At 44.4% G+C, this 22,882-nt stretch overlaps 1 protein-coding gene across 1 annotated transcript in view; it reads right to left on the minus strand.

Annotated features, from left to right (window-relative positions):
* Nucleotides 1-17,600, minus strand: part of CD99 (CD99 molecule (Xg blood group)) — a 32,298-nt gene extending 14,698 nt beyond the window's left edge. The window contains exons 1-4 of the mRNA XM_083438153.1: nucleotides 17,281-17,600; nucleotides 4,283-4,315; nucleotides 3,158-3,211; nucleotides 967-1,002 (exon numbers count right to left, since the gene is read on the minus strand). Coding sequence (XP_083294279.1) covers nucleotides 967-1,002; nucleotides 3,158-3,211; nucleotides 4,283-4,315; nucleotides 17,281-17,344 — 187 coding nt within the window. The 5' untranslated portion in view covers nucleotides 17,345-17,600. The remainder of the gene's footprint in view (nucleotides 1-966; nucleotides 1,003-3,157; nucleotides 3,212-4,282; nucleotides 4,316-17,280) is intronic.
* Between the last annotated feature and the right edge of the window lie 5,282 nt (nucleotides 17,601-22,882).

The raw sequence follows: 22,882 nt of genomic DNA on the forward strand, positions 1-22,882 counted from the left end.
CATGGAACTGATTAGGTGATCTTGGGCCTGTCTCTCAGCTTAATGTATCTCACAGCATTGTTGTGAGAATAAAATGGGGATGGGGAGAACTATTTAGAAGACCCTAAGCTCCTTGGGGAGGAGTTGTTCCAGACCAAGCAGGATAAATAACCTCCTCTCTCTTCCCTGAAGTTTCTTTTGGTACAGGAGTAGAGGCAGCTCAATAAGCCACTGTAATATAGATATTACTTCCCCGCAGTCACTAAGAATGTCACCTGCCAACTCCCCCAAATTATAAATGTATCCAGGTGAGGAATGTACAGATTACCCGCAGTGACTAAAGAATGCATACAAAGAGCAAGGGAAAGGCAAACAGCATCTGTAGTGCTGGGTCAGATGCCTGAAATTGGTGCCTCAAGGTATTTTGGACTGCAACTCCCATCACCCCTAGCCAGCATGACCAATGGTTGGGGATGATGGGACTAGCATTCTTGCAACATCTGGCAAAGGTTTTTATAGTGTGCAAAGTGTGACTGTAGACTATCTTGCAGCACCATTTCCTAAAATCAGCCACCTACCAATCTGGGAGGGTGATGTCAGCTGCTGAGGGAGGCGGAAGAGTTCAATTCTGCATTAGCTGCAAGTGCCACTTCCTCACAGGCAAGTGGTGTGTGCAGCCAAAGCAGCAGGATTTAACTGCCACTCAACAGTTGATAAGCTGAGTTTAAATCCTGCTCAGACCCCTGCACTGAAATCTCCACTCATCAGCATCTTGCCGGATGCTGCTTCAAAGCACAACACAGGGCTGTTTGAAAGCCTTTTGCAAACAGCTTCACACTGCTCCTTAAAACCTTAGGTTTGCAGAGGTCTGAAGTGCTATTTGCACAAAGGACTTCCAAAGATCCTCGTGCTATGGTCTTTGAATTTGCGACTGTCTTCAAAAGCAACATACAAACCAGACTTGCATGGAGTGCAGACAATACTTACCAAAGGCATCTTCCAAGTTAAAGCCATCATCGTCATCTAAACAGGGAAGACAACACAGTTGTAATCTTTCTCCCAGAAATGAAATACTCCAGGTAAAACGATTTAGATTTTATTATTATTGTTATTGATAATAGTAACTGACACACACACCGGGGGGGGGGGGCGCTTCACAATGTATGTAGAACCCTATTTAAATTGGGTACTCATGGTCAATGTCAGGGGTTGCCAATGAAATATTATAGGTTAAAATGATTGATATTTTATAAAGCAGAAAGGATGGTACTCAATAAAGTAGATTCACTAGCACGAAGATTAAAACTAGCCCAATGAGATATCCCACTGCATGTACCTTGCACTGTCCCCGAATTTGCTCAGAAGGGTTGGGGGAACTTCCAGAACAGATTTAGGGAGTACACAGGGGGGGGGGCGGGGAGGAACACATTCTGTTGCGCAATGAGAAACTTTGGAACAGTTATTACTGCTTTCCCCTCTGTAAATGGTCTGGCAAGGCTATGTCCCCATGGCATGCCCTGACTCTAGGCCCAATATCTTGGAAATCACACCTCTGTTGGTGAGACGTGTTCACATTCATGTACACATGTAGTCAAGGATGCATTATTTGGATGTTTGTCCTGCCCTATACGTAGCCTGAAGTGGGTTGCATTATTAGACCCTATATGCATGAATTATCAGTGTTATGGAAAGTTCACTCGCATATCTGCAAAAAACAAAACAAAACATTGGACTAAGGCAAATTTGGCATCTACTTGTCTTGTACTCAGCAGAGCGCACTCCTCCATTGTTTGCTGAGACGGATGGATGACAACTCATGACACACAATGCCATTTATAACCCAAACCTAGTCACGCACACTGAAAAATAATTGTATAGGAATAGAAAACCAATGTTCTGATTACTCTTATACCCACTTTGTGTTGGCTTTTTGTTAGGTGGAATCGGCTTCTGTGTTACATCTGTCGGATCTGCCATATTAAAAACACACAGGGCTTAATATGACTAGTTACCAGGGGGTAGTTGCTAGGACTGATTAGTGATACAGCATTTTATGTGTACACACACACACACACACAAACTGGACAGAGCTGCCAAGTTAAAGCCATCATCACCTAAACAGGGAAGACAGCACAGTTGTAATTTTTCTCCCAGAAATGAAATATTTCAGGTAAAACGATTTAGATAAAAAAAAAAATGATAACAGTAAGTGACACACATGGGGTGGGTGTTTTCACAATGCACATAGAACCCTATTTGAATTGGGCACTCATGGAGTTGCCAATGAAATACTATAGGTTAAAATGATTGATATTTTAAAGCAGAAAGGATGGTACTCAATAAAATAGTTTCACTAGCACCAATAATAAAACTAGCCCAATGAGACTTCCCACTAGATGTACCTTGCACTGTCCCTGATTTTGCTCTGAAGCATTGGAGGAACTTTCAGAACAGATTTAGGGAGCACACCGGGGGGGGGGGGCACTCCAGCACAGCATAGTAGCTCCCTAGCAGCCCACCCACTTTATTTGCCGTAACATATGGCAACAGCAATTGTTCAGGCCTGTTTTTATCTCTCTGTTCAAAGAACTACTTGAGAAGAGTGGTTGGTCCAGGCAGGATGGTGTTCAAGCAGCATTTGCACGTATATCTTTACCCACTGACCCCTTTTCAATTTTGTAACCAATGCTTTTATTTTTCACCCAAATGGAAGTCTGTGTTCTGCTGCAATTTCCCCTCTGTAAATAGTCTGGAAAGGCCATGTCCCCATGGCATGACCTGACTCTAGGCCCAATATCTGGGAAATCACACCTTTGATGGTGACACGTGTTCACATTCATGTAAACATGTAGTCAAGGATGCATTATTTGGATGTTTGTCCTGACCTATACCTAGCCTGAAGTGGGCTGCATTATTAGACCCTATATGCATGAATTATCAGTGTTACGGAAAGTTCACTCACACATTGGGCAAAAAACAAAGCAAAACATTGGACTAAGGCAAATTTAGCATCTACTTGTCTTATACTCATCAGAGCGCACTCCTCCATTGCGTCCTGAGACGGATGGATGACAACTCATGACATACAATGCCATTTATAACCCAAACCTAGTCACGCACACTGAAAAACAATTGTATAGGAATAGAAAATCAATGTTCTGATTACTCTTATACTCACGTTGTGTTGGCTTTTTGTTAGGTGGAATCGGCTTCTGTGTTACATCTTCAGGATCTGCCATATGAAAAACACACAGGGCTTAGTATAACTTCAATGACCAGTTACCAAAGGGGGCACTTGCTAGGACTGATTCAGCATTACACACACACACACACAAAAACTGGACAGGGCTGCACTTATTTTTGCTGGTAAGATAGTTGCTTGACTGCATTTTTATTCTTACTAGACCTCACCCAGGATGTTTTGCGAAGGGTGGGTAACATATATTCATTATTTTTAAAAATACACAAAGAAACCAGATACAAGGTGCGAGCCTTTGCTGCTCATTTGCACAATGAGTAAAGTAGAGCTGCGCCAAACCCTAAACTGGTCATCTGAAGAGGGTAGGAGGCAAAGCAAAGTTTGTGCCAAAGCAGGGGGTGGGGAATGGAAGGTAGGAATTCACTTTGGTCAGTGCACATGGTCAAGCTTTAAAGACCACACCCTTGTGTGGGTGTGGGTGTGCATGGGGGGGGGCGTGAACTGAAAGAGCTGCTTAGGTTCCCACAAGAGATTTGTGCTAGCTCAGAATAAATGTTTTCACCTGGGTGTGGGGGGTTGAATACCAAACTATATTTGCAATTCCCATCGCTTTCAAAAGCAGTTGGGCAAGAGGCTACTGCTCCCCCAGCCCCTGTGCCAGCATGTCTAAAGCCCCTTAGGCTCACATAACTGAGTAGAGGTGTGCACTGACCATAAGATTTGGTTCAGCCTCAAATTCATCTGAATCCAGTGTACACCCTGGTAATTAGTTTTTCCAGCTCTCTTGAATATATAATGCTGTGCTGGTATGTTAATCACAGCTCAATCTCATGGCACTGCAGATTTTTACATTAAAGTAATTTAACATTTCCTCCCCCTCCTACCCTCAATTCTACATTATCCACCTTGTTTAAAATTATTGGGCTCTATAAATCAGGATTATCCCTCTTGATTCATCAAACTGAGATAATGCAGCATGATGCATCTGAAGCTAAGACAGGGTTAAGATCTGATTTAGACTAAAATCTACATCACAATATCATGGTTACTATAAAACCCATTAAATATTCTTAAGTTTACTTCATTAGGTTGTAGTTAACTTACCGCCAAATGCATCTGCCAAGTCAAAATCTTGTCCTGTAAAATTAAAATATTTGCTTATTTATAAATATATTTGTATGCCTCTAGTCAAAGAAAAAAATAAGTCCAGTAGCGGAAGACTCTGGGGTTACGGCATTCATCTCGCTTTACTGGCCAAGGGAGCCGGCGTTTGTCTGCAGACAGCTTCCGAGTCATGTGGCCAGCATGACTAAGCCACTTCTGGTGAACCAGAGCAGCACATGGAAACACCATTTTACCTTCCTGCCAGAGTGGTACCTATTTATCTACTTGCACTTTGACGTGCTTTCGAACTGCTAGGTTGGCAGGAGCTGGGACCGAGCAATGGGAGCTCACCCCGTTGCAGGCCCTAGGCTCTGTGATTTAGACCACAGCACTACCCACGTCCCATAGCCGCCATACATACATACAATAAAAACAACATAAATATTTAAAACCAGAGATCATCAATAGTTTCTTAATTGCTTGCACAAACTTGGTGACATAGAACTTTTTCCAGCACATGTTTAAAGGTTAAAACAAAAGGTGACTGCTAGGTCTCTGTTGGAAAAGCATTACACAGGCTCAGTTTCCTGTCACTGTTAGATTAACCTCACCCACTTGGGGAACGACCAGTGGTGGTCCTGCAGATGGTCTTAGTGATTTGGCTGGGATACAAGGCTTCAGATGGTCCTAACATGGGCCTAAATTGTTTGGGGCTTGATAATGCATAGACCCTAAACCTGTCTTGGTAGCAGCCACTGTGGGTGTTATACAAATGGTTTTTCATGTTGTCAACCACATGCCCCCATCAGCAGTCTGGCCACCACATTCTGCACCACCTGAAGTATCTGAACCAGAATACAAATTCTCATCTTCTCCTTCCTTGTTAGCACCAATATATCCGGCAGTTTAATCTTGCCAGATGTGCTGAAGGACAGCCAATAAATTGTATGGTAAACCCAAAAACAAAACTGCAAAGCTTGTGATATATGAAACCAATGGTAATAAAGAGTCTTCCCTACGGTGTAGACCTATAAAGGGCTATTGGCCAAGACTGTGTCCAGAGGCAGTTTACCTCTAAATGCCAGGTACTGGTTTCCTTTCATATCCTGCTTGTAAGCTTCTTGGAAGCACCTACTAGAAACAGAACACTAAACTAGATGACTCCTCAGTCTGTTTCCTTAAGATTGTTTATATCTAGTTGCATAGATATGCCCTATGTCACACACAAGGGGTCACCAATGTAGCATCTGTGTATACATATGTGCCCATAGCAACTTTCGCTGCCCCCCCCGTCCCCTTCCACTGAAATTAAGCTTGAAAGAAGCATTTTGTTGTAGCCAGAAGAACTGGCTGCAATGTGTGCTTAGTTGTGGTGTGTGTTGCCCGTGACAGTATCTTCAGGCTGCAAATGAATCCAAGGTTGGCAGGCTCTGCCACATGCAAAAGAACAGTCTAAGGAAAAAATGGTCACTGCAGGGCGATTATAACAAAACACAAGAGCTTATCCAATTAACTTTTCCATTCTTCCATTTCTTAACATGATTGAAGAGGCATTACAAGCTTGCCAAACACATATCCCTCGGCATCTGTCAACAGTACCCTTGTACCCCCAAACTTGTCTATTTCCCTTGGGTAGAACTATGGGTTTTCAGAAGGTTCTCAATAGCAGCCCAATAGATATGCTCCCTCAACATCACCCTGCAAAGCTTGAACAGCAGGTGCTAATGCTTTGTGACCTGAGCGATCACAATTTTCTTTAAGACAGGATGCCATCAGTCTTCTTGTACCTGCTCAGGGATTGTGTTCTCCCCAAAGCCCTGAACTTGGTGTTTAAAGGATACATGTGTCTACCCTACATGACTTCTGGGCAAGTTGTCTTTGAATCCTGCACCCAAAACTAATCCATGGATAAGTGCATGACCGCATTCATGCTGGACCTGCCCCACCCTACAGCAACTACTACTTCCAGTGTTCAATTCCACCACGCATAAGGAAAATGAAATGGAGTCTAATAATGAGATGATCCAAAAGGCAGCAGCTTCTGTTCTAGCCTTATATGGATATCGCTGGCTGTGACATATTAATGTTTTTTATTGCTGTTATTATGATAGCTATTGTTTTAAACCATTGTTTTAAATGGCTGTAAGCGGGTGTCCAAAAATATTGTGTTCTGAATGGTAGTTAATAAATCCATTAAATATAATAATATAAAGGCCTGCTGATGAAAGCAGCAGGAATCAGTACAGTGGTTGGATGAACACATTATCAATTTTTATTTTCAGCCATAGACAGTCAATTAGGGTGCAGGTATGTGTGAAAAACCATTAGCATGTTGATAAGGTGCCTTGTTTTTGGTGGGTTTTCTCCTCCAACTCAAAACTAATGTTTAAAAACACATACGGTAACTTATTTCCTGTCCGGTTATCAATAGAGATTTATCAGGAAAGAAAGTGCTGGGTGGGATGAAAGTTCTGTTCTGATATTGGCAGATATAGCTTGCTAAACAACTATAAAGTGTGACTAAACAGCTCAACACCATTCAATTAAAAATAACATGGTTCCCAACTTTTCTTAAAAAACTGAAAGAACTTCTAAAAATCAGAAGGATAATTGTGTTCACAGAAGGATCCCTTACACCCATGGAGAAGAGTCAGGATCCAGCCCAATGAGATCAACACCAATGAAAACATTGTGCCACCTTTTCAATAAACAAAAGCAAACGTCCATTTCAAATAACTGGAGGGGGGTAACATTTAACCTCTCCCTCCTGCCCCCTTGCATTTTGATCATTTTTATTGTTGCGATTTTCTCCGAGTTTCATTTGTCATCTGCAAACCATTTAGCAACAGAGGCACACCAAAACCACTGGGTATGGGATTTCAGAATGATGAAGTGGGGGACACCCTCCCCGCTAATGAGTAACAGACTGGAATGCTTTTGCCATATCACCTCTGCAAAACAGCTCAATAGAGAGATCTGGACATTTGGACACTTTTAAAGCAGAGGGACTGGCATACAAGCATGACTCATATGAGAATAACTGACAGCTTGCAACAGCATGAGTCATCTCATGCTACGCAGAAATCTGTGGGCTACCCGATGAGGCAAAAACCCTGGCAGGATGTTTACACGCGCTGCCAAGCAGCCCTTTATAATTAGCTCTGCAGCAACATACCACGAAGTTGGGAAGAGTCGACGCTGCACTGCAGATTCAAGAAAGTGTACACCACGCAGACTGCTTCTATCAGCACAGTGCTCCAAGCTAAAAAGCTGCTGTTGTACTAATTTTCTGTCCAAGGAAAAAGTTATCTCAAAGCCCTTTTTAAGATGCAAGGGATCAAAAATGTACTGTCCGAATAGCCTTAAGTTAGGAATTGCCAAGGTTAGGAGCCAAAGCTTTTTCATAGATTCAAGTACTACAACCCCAACTGCATCTACATGCTTTCCTACGAATCTGAAATCCCATGCCTCTGCTACTTCACTTTCCCTGTTTTTAACAAGTTACCATGCTGCCGGCTGCTTTTGGGTCTACACTAGGCTCCTTCCCATCCACCAAATCACTAAACTAACCTGTGTTACTTCATTCTACTGTGTCTTTCAGCAGTTCGAATCACTGCCTTTCAGGCCTTTTTTAAAGGAGGAGCCCAGCTGGGGCAAATGCTTAACTTTCCACACATACATACACACAGCAAGTCGCTCTGCAAGACCACCTTCTGGGTTGGGATCATGAAAACATATCCCCTTTTCACCAGAAATCACTCCCCCTTTGGCATGCTGATAGTGCACTTATACCGCAGAGGGTGAGGGGCGGTGAATGTGGGGGTGAAACATTTAATCCCTTGTCCACACTGGCCTGATCCAGATTGGGGCCTCAGGTTGTTTTTTGTCCAAAAAAATAAAAATAGCAGCGCCCAGTACTAAAAGTATCTTTTTTTTGGGGGGGAAGCATGATTAACTTAATGTGTCCCCTTTCCAATGATCAGGTTCTTTTCCCAATAAGGCAGTAACACTAGCCAGTGAAATTTTACCCCAGGTATTTTGGGGTTGTCCTGTTTTGATCAGCATATTAATCAACACAGTCCATTAACCCATTTCTCCCCTCCTGCCACATCTCTAGGTAACCATTAGCTCAGCTGATATAATGGCTGAAGACAGAGCCATTACCTTAGTTACAGCCCCAGACAATAGAGGTAAAGAATACTTACTAGCTCAGCTGTAAGACAAACTTTATATTAGATATATGCAGAAGGAATGCTGTACTTTCAAGTGAATCTAACATCTAAGTATAAATGGCTGCTCTCCATCTCAAAATATAGATGACAATCGTTTGTTTAAACTCTAACAATGACTGCCCAATATCCGAAGAAAGTAGAAGTTCCATGAGTTGCTCAATGGGAAATGAAATGCCGGGCTTTGGACATGTCTGAAATTCAACTATTTGATGGAAGGTAAAAATAAATGTGCAATGTAACACATACCATATGGAATATTTTTTATGAACTAGCAGACAATATGAACTAGATGAACCAATGATCTGACTCAGTATAAGACAGCTTCTTGCACTCCTGTTGTCTGTTGCCAGTGTTAGGAAAGAGATTGCAATTTGCAAAAGTGGCTAAAAGGGTCAGTAAGTCCCACTGACAGAAGTGTTTGCACAACTTAAGAGTCTCTTTGTGTGGGGAGTGGTGTTGGGGGGGAATCACTGCTTTGAACTGTGAACAGCAGGTAGCCTTCTGGCCCTTAGGTTAGCTTTTCCAAAGTTAGAAGTGCCAATGCCACAGTCTGTCAGCTATGAACTTATTTTAAATAGTTTGTACATCTCCCTTCCTCCTAAGAATGTTTAACTGCCTTGGCTAGACATAAGCAGTAAGGGAGCAGCCCAGATCACCCAAAGAAGCGTACTCCAAAAGAGGAGAGGGCACCCCCAAAAAGGCCCGCCATGGAAAATCAATTCTCAGGCAGGATTCTATGGAGAAGGGCACCTGGCAGGTAACCTAGTCTTTAAAAGCCATGTAAGGCTTTTTATATTCCAGAACCAACACTTTGAATTGCACACAGAAAGGTACAGGCAGCTGATGCAGTTGACACAAAAGGAGGAGGTATACTGAGTCCTATAGAAACTAGCTTCTAACATAACATAGTGTAAAATGTAAGAGCCCCACTGGAACATAACCAAGGTCCATCTTATCTAAAATTCTGTTCGCACAGTGGCAAATCAGAAACACAGCACCATGAGCACGGATCACTGAACCATTTCTAAATGCATTGTTGTGACTGGGTTAAGAGCACAGTACTTCTTTTGGAATACAGTTAGCTGTTCAAGAATCCTATCCTTAAGACTTTTCTGATACTTTAATGCAAGGCTAAACTTTCATAAATTAACACTTGCACCTCCCACAAAAAAATGAAGGCCATGAGGCATGCCAGACTGATTTGACTTATTCATCTGTAGGAATACTACCCAGAATTGATTGCAGCCAAGACCTTGACAACATGATTTGGGATTTCCCTCGTCTCACTGAGACTCATGATGGAATACATACTTTCGCATGGAAGGGGAATAACGCTGTCTCAAATGACTACCTTCAGCCTATAGTTTTTTTCCAATTCCCCCATAGTCTATATTTATACTCCAATAATTTAGTAATAGTGATGGGAGTGCAAAATTTTCTGCAGAAAGATGTCCATTGCAAAAGTTTTATTTATTTACTAAATTTATATACCACCCTATACCCGAAGTTCTCAGGGTGGTTCACAGAACAAAATCAGAATATAAAACCACAAAATATATAATCAAAATAAAATCAACAGCCTAATAACCCACCTTCCAAAAAAACCTCCACATTTTAAAAGGGCATAGGATGTCCAGATTAAACCAAAGGCATGGTTAAAAAGGAACGTTCTTGCCTGGCCCCTAAAAGTGTATAATGAAGGCGCCAGGCAAACTTCCCTGGGGAGAGCATTCCACAGATGGGGGAGCCACTGCAGAGAAGGCCCATTCTTGTGTTGCCACCCTACAGATCTCTCGAGTTAATTGGTAACAAAGAATGGATGCCAATTGCAGATGCATTATTAGGCAAACTTGGTCATTTCAAAGGAGCTCTTTTGGGCTTTGTATACCAAATAAGGGCAAAACAGCCATGCTAACTAGATCAGTATTAGGGCATCAGCAATTTTTCCACTACAAATGATCCATATTTGCACTGATTATTTTCAGGAAAACCTACACCACCATGTTGTAGTTAACAGGAATGTATCCAATAGTTTCACTTCTGTTAATGGAAGACGCTTCCAGTCATGGAAGGAGAATGGAGGCCCAGCTATTTCACAAGTCAACAGAATATCTTTAAATCAAAACTGTAACTGTATCACTACAATCAGTTGAGAATGCAATAGGTTTCCAATTGTATCTCACTGGGTGTTTTTTTAATCTTTACAATGCTTATTGCATTGTGTGAGTGCCACCTGTCTTCCATGACGTCATGGAAGCCAAGGTTTCCCAAGTACTGACAAGATCCAGACCTTCTTAGCTTCTCCAAGGCAGCTGCATCATGTGCCCTCCTCAGCCAGATGCACAGAAAGATACAGCACCTAAGATGATGCCCAGGCTTTTAACATGGCAGTCTTACCCACACTGGAGTGTGATACAGTTTCATTCTGGTAACACCAATGCATATCTGCAGACAGTACTTAATGCGAAGCTTGTGCTCATTGTTGACTGTAAGGTTCAGTGCTGAATGCCTCTCTCTTTATTTTCTTTCACCTGCCATCATCATCCATTGCTTCCTTCCCCCCTGGAAATGGGCTATATTCCTTGCACAAGTGGGGGAAAGGAATGAGGAGAGAGCAGGTGGACCATTTGCAATCCACTGGATAAACATACCCAGTAAACACAAAGCTGCTGGCAAAAGTTCAAGGTTTATTCAATAAGGGTTGAGGAAAACAAACATCTGGAATGAATTGCCTAACAGCTTGTCTTCCAACAAAGATGCTGTTTCTCCTTTTTGTTCTTTTGACAGCAGTTTTGTAGGGGAAAGACCCTATACTTAAAGCAGCTAATGCACTGCTGTTGCCTTGTGAGCTTACAATACCTGCATTTATGCTTTCATTTACCTGTACTATGGACAGGTGGCTGGATTAATTTAATTGCTGTATTTTTAGGATTTTTCCTACAATACATATTATTGCATGTTGCCAGTTCAGTAAAAAGGTAATGGTAAAGGGACCCCTGACTGTTAGGTCCAGTCATGAACGACTCTGGGGTTGCGGCGCTCATCTTGCTTTACTGGCCAAGGGAGCTGGCGTACAGCTTCCGGGTCATGTGGCCAGCATGACTAAGCCACTTCTGGCGAACCAGAGCAGCGCACGGAAATGCCATTTACCTTCCCGCCAGAGTGGTACCTATTTATCTACTTACACTTTGACGTGCTTTCGAACTGCTAGGTGGGCAGGATGCCAGTTCAGTACTAACATATTTATACCCTGCTCCTCTTCTTTTATCCCCAGAACAATAAACATAAAATACAATAATGCTAATATTTCTGCTAAGCTGTCCTGTTTTAAACACCCCTGCACCAATAAGATTCCCACTTGCTAACATAACTGGAACCTGATGCATAACCAGGTGGGCAATAGCTAAATGGTAAGGCAATCTCTGCTAGGACAAGCAGCTCACACAGTAATTCTGTGACGTGGGGCCGCAACTCAGTGGCAGAACAAACTCTGCAGGCAGAAGGTTTCAAGTTCAATCCTTGGAGCTTCCAGGCATGGTTGGATATGTCCCCATTCTGAAAACTTGGGTGAGCCATTGTGGGTCAGTGTAGGCCAGGGATGGGGAAACCTCATGGTGGGGACTAAATGCAACTCCCCAAGCCTCTTTCCAGCTCTCAGGACTCTCCCCAGGCCAGCCCCCAGCAGCCATGCTTGTTGTCCATTTCAAGTGCTTTTGCCTGGCTGAAATGTGTCCTTGAACCAATGCCTCTTGCTGGACTGAATGGAGAAGTGTGTGCAAAACCCAGGCATTTTGTGGCTGGAATACACCCTACTGTACGAAGACAAGAGTCATCTCCATTGCTCTGCCATTTTGCCTCTGCTCCTGGCCACTGCTGGCATGCAGCCCCCAGAAGGCTGCCACGATGGTATGAAGTCCTTGGGCTGAGAAAATTCCCCACCACTGGTGTAGGAATAGGCAATAGATAGATGGACTAGAGCTCTGACACAGTAGAAGGCAAGCTTTCTAGGCTCCTAACTGCTCCCATTCATCATTGCATTTTATTGCTTGGTCTCACTCCTAATTGAGGATTTTGCCTACAGAAGCAATAGACAACCATCTATGACAACTCGCACAACAGCTGCTCTCTATTCCCCCATGTTTCACTTGCCATACTGTAGTCTCATGAATAACACAAAAAGTCTCTCTAAGTATCCAGAGGAAGTGCTGCATCTTGCCTGTGCTTATGCAGCATGCACATGCACTGGCAGGTTACCAGCTGACAAATATTAATTTATACTTGCCCATTGTTCCAAGGAGAAGTGAGAAAACATTTAATTGCAAAATGTTATGTGTACAGATTACTTCCCTGCCAACCTACATGCTACTGTAGGACTCTGTTGTTTGATAGTTGGTAAGGAAATGATTAATATGCCTAACATAAGTGAACAGTCATAACATTTCCAGTGAGGTGGCTTGCTCAGAGTGGTACATGTCACACAGAATCATAGAGTTGGAAGAGACCACAAGGGCCATCGAGTCCAACCCCCTGCCAAGCAGGAACCACCATCAGAGCACTCCTGACATATGGTTGTCAAGCCTCTGCTTAAAGACCTCCAAAGAAGGAGACTCCACCACACTCCCTGGCAGCAAATTCCACTGTCAAACAGCTCTTACTGTCAGGAAGTTCTTCCTAATGTTTAGGTGGAATCTTCTTTCTTGTAGTTTGGATCCATTGTTCCGTGTCCGCTTCTCTGGAGCAGCAGAAAACAACCTTTCTGCCTCCTCTATGTGACATCCTTTTATGTATTTGAACATGGCTATCATATCACCCCTTAACCTCCTCTTCTCCATGCTAAACATGCCCAGCTCCCTTAGCCGTTCCTCATAAGGCATCGTTTCCAGGCCTTTGACCATTTTGGTTGCCCTCCTCTGGACACGTTCCAGTTTGTCAGTGTCCTTCTTGAACTGTGGTGCCCAGACCTGGACACAGTACTCCAGGTGAGGTCTGACCAGAGCAGAATACAGTGGCACTATTACTTCCCTTGATCTATTCACTATTACTTCCCAGAATACAGTGGCACTATTACTTCCCTTGATCTAGATGCTATACTCCTATTGATGCAGCCCAGAAGTTGGATCCAAGTACAGTACTTACATGTATGCAAGTCAGTTCTAAAATTGTTTATTGGAAAACTATAACGCTCACTTTAGGAGCAGGAAGATGAATGGTTTGGGCCGAGAAAGACTGTAAAGTTCAAGGCAGCCATCCCAAGCATATTACCCAGATACAGGTATCATTGAAATCTAGATTTATGTCCAAATAAACTTGTTTAGGTGGTTGATGATAAACTATGGTATTAAACTTTTTTTAAGGTCTCTAATAGAGTAAGGATTCCCTATGTTCTCCTAACAAAAAGTAAATGCATTTTTAAAACTTGGTCCTGTCACAGAGAACTATGCTGTAGTCAAAAAGTTGTGGAACTAGCTGCGCTGCCTAAAATGGGAATTTATCTGGGCCAGAATTCCAAAATGGAAAGGCATTCAAGGAAAGCTATTTCCCTGTCTGGTTAAACTTAATGCAATTAGAGCAAAACAACTGCACTGCTCAACTTGTTATACGTTCAACTTCAACATCGCTCAGCTGCAATGTTCAAGGAGTGCTTTTGGTCAAGTCAGTAGAATATTTTAGACTAACCTAACTCAGTGGGTTGTTCTAAGGCTAAGAGACAAACTGAACATGATGCAAAGAGGAGGAGGCGTGTGGTAGAACATTTTAACCCTTTGCTCTCTGATGCTTTTTCACCTCCACACACACAGCGTGGTGCAGCAACCCCCTCCGGCGCCTGGGGCAGACCACAGTTGCTGAGTTTGTTTAGGGCAGTTACTGATTTCAGGGATGGGAAGTGGTTCCACCTCCCCCTGCAGCACCTGAAATGCCCAGGAACTGCTGTGCTACCTGCAAGCTCCCCTGAGGCACAGAATCCCACCCCTACCCCCAGGTACAGCAGCTCCCATGCCACGCTAACATGCTGCCCTATAGACCCCCGTGACACCCTTTGTTGTTGTTTAGTCATTTAGTCATGTCCGACTCTTCATGACCCCATGGACCAGAGCATGCCAGACACTCCTGTCTTCCACTGCCGTGACACCCTACAGCCCCCCTACTCCCGGTGCAGACCACTAACTATGTTATTGTTCACACATAGCTGCTTGTAGTTCATGGGGGGGGGGGACAGAATAAATGAAGCTAAACACAGCTCTAGGACAGTTTGCAGATGTGCAAAAGCAGTAGAATGGAAAGGGTTAAAATGTCCCCCCCTCTCCCACAGGGCATTGCAGCTTGAGAGACTACTTTAGATAAAAAGAAAGAAAAATATCATGTGCAGCCTGAGCAATAACCAATGCTCTGATCTCCAAGGAAGAAAGTCCTGTTACAAATGGTTTTTAAAAAATAATGATGATGATGACAATGATGATAGAATAATATGCTGTAGAGAAGACAATTTTGTTCTTCCAGGACATCAGGGCTGCTTCAGACAAAGATTACCACTTAAGTGTGAATATATTGTCATACTTAAAACAGCACTCTTAGATCTACTCCACCACATACAAGACCAAAACAGCTGTATGCATCCTTCACCTATGGGTGTGCACATGTTTTTTCCAAAAACTGTGATGATTCCGGGGGGCAGGGTGTCCCCAGATGTCACAGGAGGATGGAATTCTAGCATCATGTGCACCCCCTCCCAATTATTGAATCACATAAAGGGCAATTCCCATCCTCATAATAAATATCTTCCAAAGAAGTCAGCTCAAATAATGTGACTAGCAGTCACAGTTAGTCCATAACTCAGGCTTCCTCAACCTCAGCCCTCCAGATGTTTTTGGCCTACAACTCCCATGATCCCTAGCTAGCACGATCAGTGGTCAAGGATGATGGGAATTGTAGTCTCATAACATCTGGAGGGCTGAGGTTGAGGAAGCCTGCCTTAACTGGACCCGTTGCATGTTAACAGTCTGCTAATAATACTGCATTTTCTATACTCGTGGAATGGTTATTCCAAAGCCATGGAAAATCCTCCTTCAGTACCCCTGTCACTATTCAACAACAACATAGCTAAGCCAAAAGCAGACATAGGTTGCAATCCTAAATGCACCTATTATGGAGAAAGGCCTCCTAAACTCAGTGAGACTTCCCCCTAAGTAAACCTATATAGGGCTGCACTCTATATTGCCTTTCCCCCAGTGAAAATATACAAGTCCAAAGAATATTAGGTTGCAGTTAAGCCTACCCGATAAAAGTATAATAGATTTCAAGGCTACCTTCCTATTTGTTTAGGATGTTAATTCAGTGGCAAATAAATAAACGAGAGTCTGGCACGACCAGCCAACAGGAAGAATGAATTTCCACAAATACCCTCCAGTTCACACTTTACCCTAAGTTCCCACCCAGGCACCTTACTCAGCACCGTTCGCTCTGCATTGGAATAGGCACTACCAAGTTTATAGTACCAGGTCCTTAAACAACTGGGGAAAGGCTCCATACAAAGACCTGTGGGCATGCCTAACAGGGAAGTGAAGCCAGAAAACACATACTTATCTAAGATCTTAACAGTGACATCTCTTTTGAATGTAGACATGATGTAGGCAGAATTCCCTCTCCTTTCAGAGCAAGCTTAAGGGGTGAAGTCAACTCCTAGGGGCCAAGGTGTAGCCAGGATTTTTGTTGGGGGGGGGAGAGACCTTTGTTGGGGGGAGCAGGCCTATTGCGTGGCGGGGAGAACCTCAGTTAGCTATATATTTTTATTTCTATTGATTTTGGGGGGCAGCTGCCCCTCCCTGACCCCCCTTGGCTATGTCCATGGGCTGCCCCCATACTTGAGGGGGCCAAGGCCCCCCAAGTTGATGGGCACTGCCATTCAAATGGTGTGGGTGTGCCCCACCATGTGATTGATTGGGTGGGGCAGGGTTTACCTCCCTCCCCCCAATATTTTATTCAACCTGGCATCCCTGTGGGTGTGATCCTGTCCATGCGGCCTAAAGATAAACCATCAGCATATTCTTCTTGGAAGTGTGTCCCAGACTCTATTGTTTAATTGGTTTTTTTTTATTATTATTGCCCACTATGTTTTCAGTTGTTCTTATTTTATCTGCCTTGTGTCCCTATCAGGGGAAAAGGCAGGGTGTCCCTAAATACATAACAAAAACAACTTGCTTACAGCCCAATTTGGGTCAAACGCCTGTCACCCCGTTGCGATTCCCACCCCCACCCCCCAAAAAAAAATCCTTCTAGGATCCATTTGAGCAGTGATTTTTTTTCTTGAAAAAAAAATGTTTAGGGGTAGTCTCATTTGGACTCCAGAAAACCACCGTTTTACAGTTCAAATCGGGGGAAATAAATGCGGTAAATGGACAAAAGGACAAAAAACCCACAAAAAATTTAGGGGTATGTGTGCCCCCAGAAAAAAAAGCCCTGCATCTGAGCCGGGGACTCTTTTGGTAAGCCGAGCCTTCGAAGAAGAGGATGTCTTGGAGGATGTGCAGAGGGGCTTCCCTTCGCCCGCTCCTCGAGGCTGGCAGCACAAAGGCGGCGAGGAGCGGCGCTGCGGCGGGCAGGGGTGGGCGTCCCTTCGGCGCCTCCCGTCGGGGCGCGGCTGCTGCTGCTCCCCTTTCCCTGCCGCTCTCCCGGAGCCTTTGTTCGAGCTGGCGGAGAGAGGGACGGGCAGCGCCCCGCGTCGAAGGCTAGAGGCGCGCGAGGGGGAAAGGGCCGAGCAGCGCTCCTTACCTCGGCCGCGTCCCGCCAGCAGCACCAGCGCGGCGAAAGGCACCAGGAGGGCGAGTCTCGTCATGGTCCCGCCGCCGCCGTCGACAGCTGCTGCCGCCGCCCGCCGAGACTTGAGGCGAACTTCGCGGCGCTCCCAATCCCTGCTCGGGTCCTTTCCTTGTTTCTCCCCCACTCCCCTCAGAGGATGGAGCGAGCGACCCCGTTTCCCGCGAGCTCCCTTCCTCGCCCTCTCCGCTTCAGCTGCAAAACAAGCGGCCCGCAACTTGCAGCCCCGAAGCCAAAAAGGGGACTCGGAGCGGCGCTGGCTCGGAGACCCGCCCCCGAAGAGAAGGGCGGCCAATGCTTAGTGGGCGCCGAGCGCCGGCAGCCAATGGAAGGAGAGGCGAGGGAGAGCACCGCCCACCCCGGTGGCCAGGAGAAGACACCAGCGTTGAGTCATGCCCCGAAGTAATAGGAAACCCGCGGGCAGCCGCCGGCTCGGGTGTGGCGCAGCTGGGCTCTCTTCCATCTGCGAAGGGAGCCGTGTGTGGAATCTCAGGCCTGCTGCTCAGATCACAGCAGAAGGGGCCCGGATTTGGCTCGAGATTTGGCTAAACGGAGAGTTTGGCAGGGCTGAGGTGGACAGGCCAACAGGGTCATCTTGTGTCCGCATGTGGCGGCAGGGATGGCTTGGAGATCCCGCCGAGGCTGCGGTTCAAATCCGCCCTTATCTCCAGAGTTCACACGCGCAGCCTGAAATGTTGGCCTGATGATAAACTTGGGAGGAGAGAACCACGTGCGCGATCTTCAGCTGGTTGTCGGAAGTGCAAGATATAAATGCAATACATATGATAAGCCATTGCGCTCTGGAGGGCAGGCCAGCCTTATATATGTTGTAGCCGACAGACCCATCGAAACGAATGGACATGGCTAACTTAGGGTCAATTATTTCAGTGGGTCTACACTGACCCACTCCATTTAGTTGGACACAACCCTTTGAGACAACCTAGTAGTGTTAGATCTGTGAGGGATGCTTCACACAAGCCAGACATCTTATCAAGTGAGGATCCTTGAACCTCTTCTGGCAGGTTACGTCTGGCTAATATAATAACACAGACTGCACATGCTTAGATCAGAGGTGCTGTCTTAGTAAAAATAGGTATGGGGGATTTGTCCTTCAGATGCGACTAGACTACAACCCCATCATTTCTGCGTACTGGCCATTCTGACTGGGGATGATGAAAGTTAGGAGTTTGGCAACACCCAGCTGGCCAAAAGTTCCCTAGCTCTGGAAAGGGGGGGGGGGGCGCGGAGCTGGTCAAATGTGGTCTTAATTTATGGAGTGGTTGCTACTGAGCATAGCAAAGTATTGTTGCCTGGTAGCAGTGGCATAGCGTCGGTTGTCAGCACCCGGGGCAAGGCAAGTAATTTGCGCCCCCTAACCTGGGGCAAGGCAAGTAATTTGCGCCCCCCCCCCGCTGCACTGTCCCTCCCCCAGATAGTCCCTCTCTCTCTCTCCGCACCGCACCGCACGCCTGGCACCCTCCCCTCCACAGTGGGTGGCGACCCGGCGGCTCGGCTCGGATTCGCACAGCCAGCACTGCAGTGAGAGAGAGTGAGTGAGCCAGGTAAGGGCAGAGAGCTGCGAGTGCGAGCGCCCCCCCCCGATGTTGCACCTGGTGCGGCCGGCCCCCCTGCACCCCCCACGCTACGCCACTGCCTGGTAGGCATCATGTCTTTGAATGGCAGCAAGGTGCAGAGATATTTTATACTATAGAAAGTTACAAATATTAAGTTCCCTCATAAATTGAACTTCAAAAATGATTATTTAGTGGTTACTCAGGATTTGATTTCTCCAGCTCCAGGAGAGCACTGGTGTGGGTGGGTGGTGTTTTTGTTTGCGCTCAACAATTAAAATAATTCCAGAGTTATTTGTCACCATCTAAGTTTACGGGACTGTTATACCTTTCTCCCCTCTTGGAAAGCATTATACAGAGATTGTGTCAGCGTTATGCAAGGATCTCCCTTTCCGTACTATGGATTTAAAACATTGTTTTGTTTGGCAAAAGGCAGGCCCATGTGTGTTTTTCCCCCATATTATTTAATGGGTTTATTTGCCAAAATTTGTTTCCCACCCTTCCTCCCGAAGGACCACAGGGCAGCAAACACACCCACAATTAAAAATGAAAAAACTCTCTAAAACAGTTAAAACATTCTGAAAAACAACAACAACAGTTATAGTTAATATGATCTTTATATACATGTCTGCCTTTCTGAAGAAGAAACAGACTCTTATATCAGCTTGCTTGGGATTCCTATGGAGGATAAGACTATTAATGGCAACTAGCCATGATGGAAATGCTTTGCCTCTGTAGCTGGAGACACTAATGCTTCTGAATACTAGTTGGTGGAAACCACTAAAGGGGAAGTGCTTGCTTATGCTTGAATTCTGCTTGCAGTTTTCCCACAGGAGAAAAGGAGGCTGGACTAGATGGACCATTGCCCTGATCCATCAGGCTATACTTATGTTTGTATTGGGAGAAAAATAGAATGGGAGTTAAGTTTGTATCAGAAATGGCGAACCGTGTAGTCATACACAGTGTTTAAACAGCGTGTTTCCAAAACTTGGCACAATGGAATTTAAGCCAAGGAAGGAACAACTCAGCTTTAACTACTGAGCTGCAATGAATCACTTGGTATGACTAAATATCACATTGTTGTCATTTGTTTTCGTCAATCTTCAGCATTTTTTTTTTACAGTTAATATTGTATGAAAAAAGTGCCAAGCTGTTGGTAGTTCCTGAAACAATTTTTGTTTTCTCCTGTGAAACCTGGATGCGTTTCTAAATCATTTTAATATTAGTCACCCTTTTCGCCTCATCTTATCTTTTTCTCTTACTTCAAAGACACATTTCATTACCACATTCAGTGGTATCCTAGTCCAGAACAGTCTCAGCTAACAGATTCCTCATCACCCTTCACGAACATGTCACATGAAGCTAAGATGGGCTTTTAAGTAGCTACTTGCTTATTTGCCTGCGGTGATTAGAATCCGTTGCAGATAACTAGGCAAGCAAACAGAAAGGGAGCTGTTTTAGTTATTGTTCAAGCCATTAATGTGCCACTGAATAAGAAATTTTATTTGTCAGTAAGCTTATAATTTAAACATAGATTTTTGTGCCCACAATCAACACAATTTATTTATTTATTTAATAAATGAATCCAAGTTAAGTTCAACTCTTTACATACAAGATGGTCCCCAAGCTTTGGAACATCCTGTCATGCTAGCTATGCTATTCAACTGCTCAGATCTATCTCCCTCACTCATACACCTTCATCCTCCTTCACACACCTTCTGAGACAATTGTGCTGTCATAATCAGAGTCAAAATAAACTCGTCTGCACCTGCTCTCCGTCTCCTTCCTGCAGGACCTACTCCACTGAGAGTGACTGAAAGCAGTGGTTTCCTACCCTAGAGAACTGAGATCCAGGAGGAAAGAGTCAAGCAAAGTTGCTCAGTGGTTGCATCATGGCAGCAGTAATGGCAACAGAGCTGATAAACATCCTGGAAGAATGGGGGAAGGGTTTTTTGGGGGGAAGAAGGTAAAGGAGGTGTGCCTTTGCCATATGGGAAGCAGCATCCACTAGGGCTTTGACAACCCTTCAAAATGTCAGGAGAGAGCAGGAATGGCACAAAATATTCACAAATATGAGTGAAATATTCACAAAATATTCACAAATATGAGTGAACAGAAGCTGTATCCACACTAACCTGTTTGTAGCACAGAAACTGATCTTGGTATGCAGCCATCCACAACAACACTGGACAAGTGTGGGTACACCCCACATTACTAGAATTGCATAAAACTGTTTTCTGATAGACACACTGCAGGGTAATGCAGCATTTTTTATTTCCAAAATAAAACCAGTTTTTCGAGAAGTACTTTTCAGGGGCAAAAGAAACGTGTGCAATAGATCTCTCAATTGTGTGTGGAATACAGGCACAAGCTCCTGTGACTTCCTTTAAGACAGCTTTGTGTGTCTCAGAGAATCAGTTGCCTGTTAGCTCCACAGGAGATATCATATCAAATCTATACTACCTATCAGTTTTTACAATGTTCAGTATAATCTAATTTGTCAGAGCTTATCTTTGGTAAATTTCTCCACCCTGCTAAAGTTTCAGAGGGTCATTGCTATAACAGAAAAGGTGAGGTGACAACATGGAAGCCCTGTGGAATGCTCTCCCTCAGGTAATCTGTGAGGCAAAGACAGTAGTGACCTGTAATCGTCTCTTTAAAATGTCTATATTTACCCAAGCTATTGTGGACTATTGACTCTTAATTTCCCATATTTTGGATTCTGCATTGCTCAGTCTTATTTGTGATATGCAGCAGCATTTTGTTTTTTGTTCAGTTTTTAGAAAATGTTATTGAATGTTGTACTTTTATTGGGCAGTATTCAGCTAAATCTGCTGTGGAAAAATGGGGAAATTCCAAAACAGATGGAGTGGGGCATGGCAAGAAGAGAGGAGGAGAAATCTTTGTGCTGACAGAATGGTTTTCTTAGCACTACTCTGAATACAACCCATTGTTTTTAAGTAAACTGCCTAGAGATTTCTATTACATTAAGTGGGATAAACGTTTTATAAATAAATCTTGTTGTAGCCAAATATTAGATTCCATGCATTGTTGGATACTCTGTGTCTGAGCTCGTCAGATGTTGATTTAAAGACTTGTAAATGTTACCTCATCATGCCAACATAACACTTTAGGTGTCAATATGCAGACTGTGTGGCTTGGATGTGATTGCCTTCCAAGTCCTTGAACCTACACAGGCACCATTAACTTTAAGCTAGCAATTTGCCTTCTTGCTATTTGCTACATAAAGGTAAAGGTAAAGGGACCCCTGACAGTTAGGTCCAGTCGTGACCGACTCTGGGGTTGCAGCGCTCATCTTGCTTTATTGGCCAGGGGAGCCAGCGTAAAGCTTCCAGGTCATGTGGCCAGCATGACTAAGCTGCTTCTGGCGAACCAGAGCAGTGCACAGAAACGCCGTTTACCTTCCCACTGGAGCGGTACCTATTTATCTACTTGCACTTTGACGTGCTTTCAAACTGCTAGGTTGGCAGGAGCTGGGACCGAGCAACAGGAGCTCACCCCGTCGCGGGGATTTGAACCGCCAACCTTCTGACCGGCAAATCCTAGGCTCTGTGGTTTAACCCACAGCGCCACCCGCGTCCCACTTGCTACATACACTGGTGTTAATGTGTCTTCTACAAGTCCCCCAGTCTTGGAGAAAGATACAATCTCCTGTTTTGCCCAGTACCTGAGCCACCTGCTCTCCTTTCATAGATAGGTATGATACCTATGTAGTGCTTCTGGCAGGCAGGACATCTAGTTGCCCATCCCATGAAAGGGGAGAAGACAAAGAAGTTATCACTTCTGTAAGATGCTCTCTGAAGCAGCACAAGCTTCCCTTTGCAGGGAAGCACAGGCATTTTAAATCCCAAAGACTAAATCGGAAAACAGCTGTCAGGAAAAGGAAACAATACCTGTATTCTTGTCCCCAGCTTGCTTTGAACTTTAGGGATGCATACAAATTCTGGCTGTGTTGATGTCTTTGT

The sequence above is a fragment of the Podarcis tiliguerta genome (genome assembly GCF_965153285.1).
Source record: "Podarcis tiliguerta genome assembly, chromosome: 4".
In the NCBI taxonomy this organism is placed as follows: domain Eukaryota; kingdom Metazoa; phylum Chordata; class Lepidosauria; order Squamata; family Lacertidae; genus Podarcis; species Podarcis tiliguerta.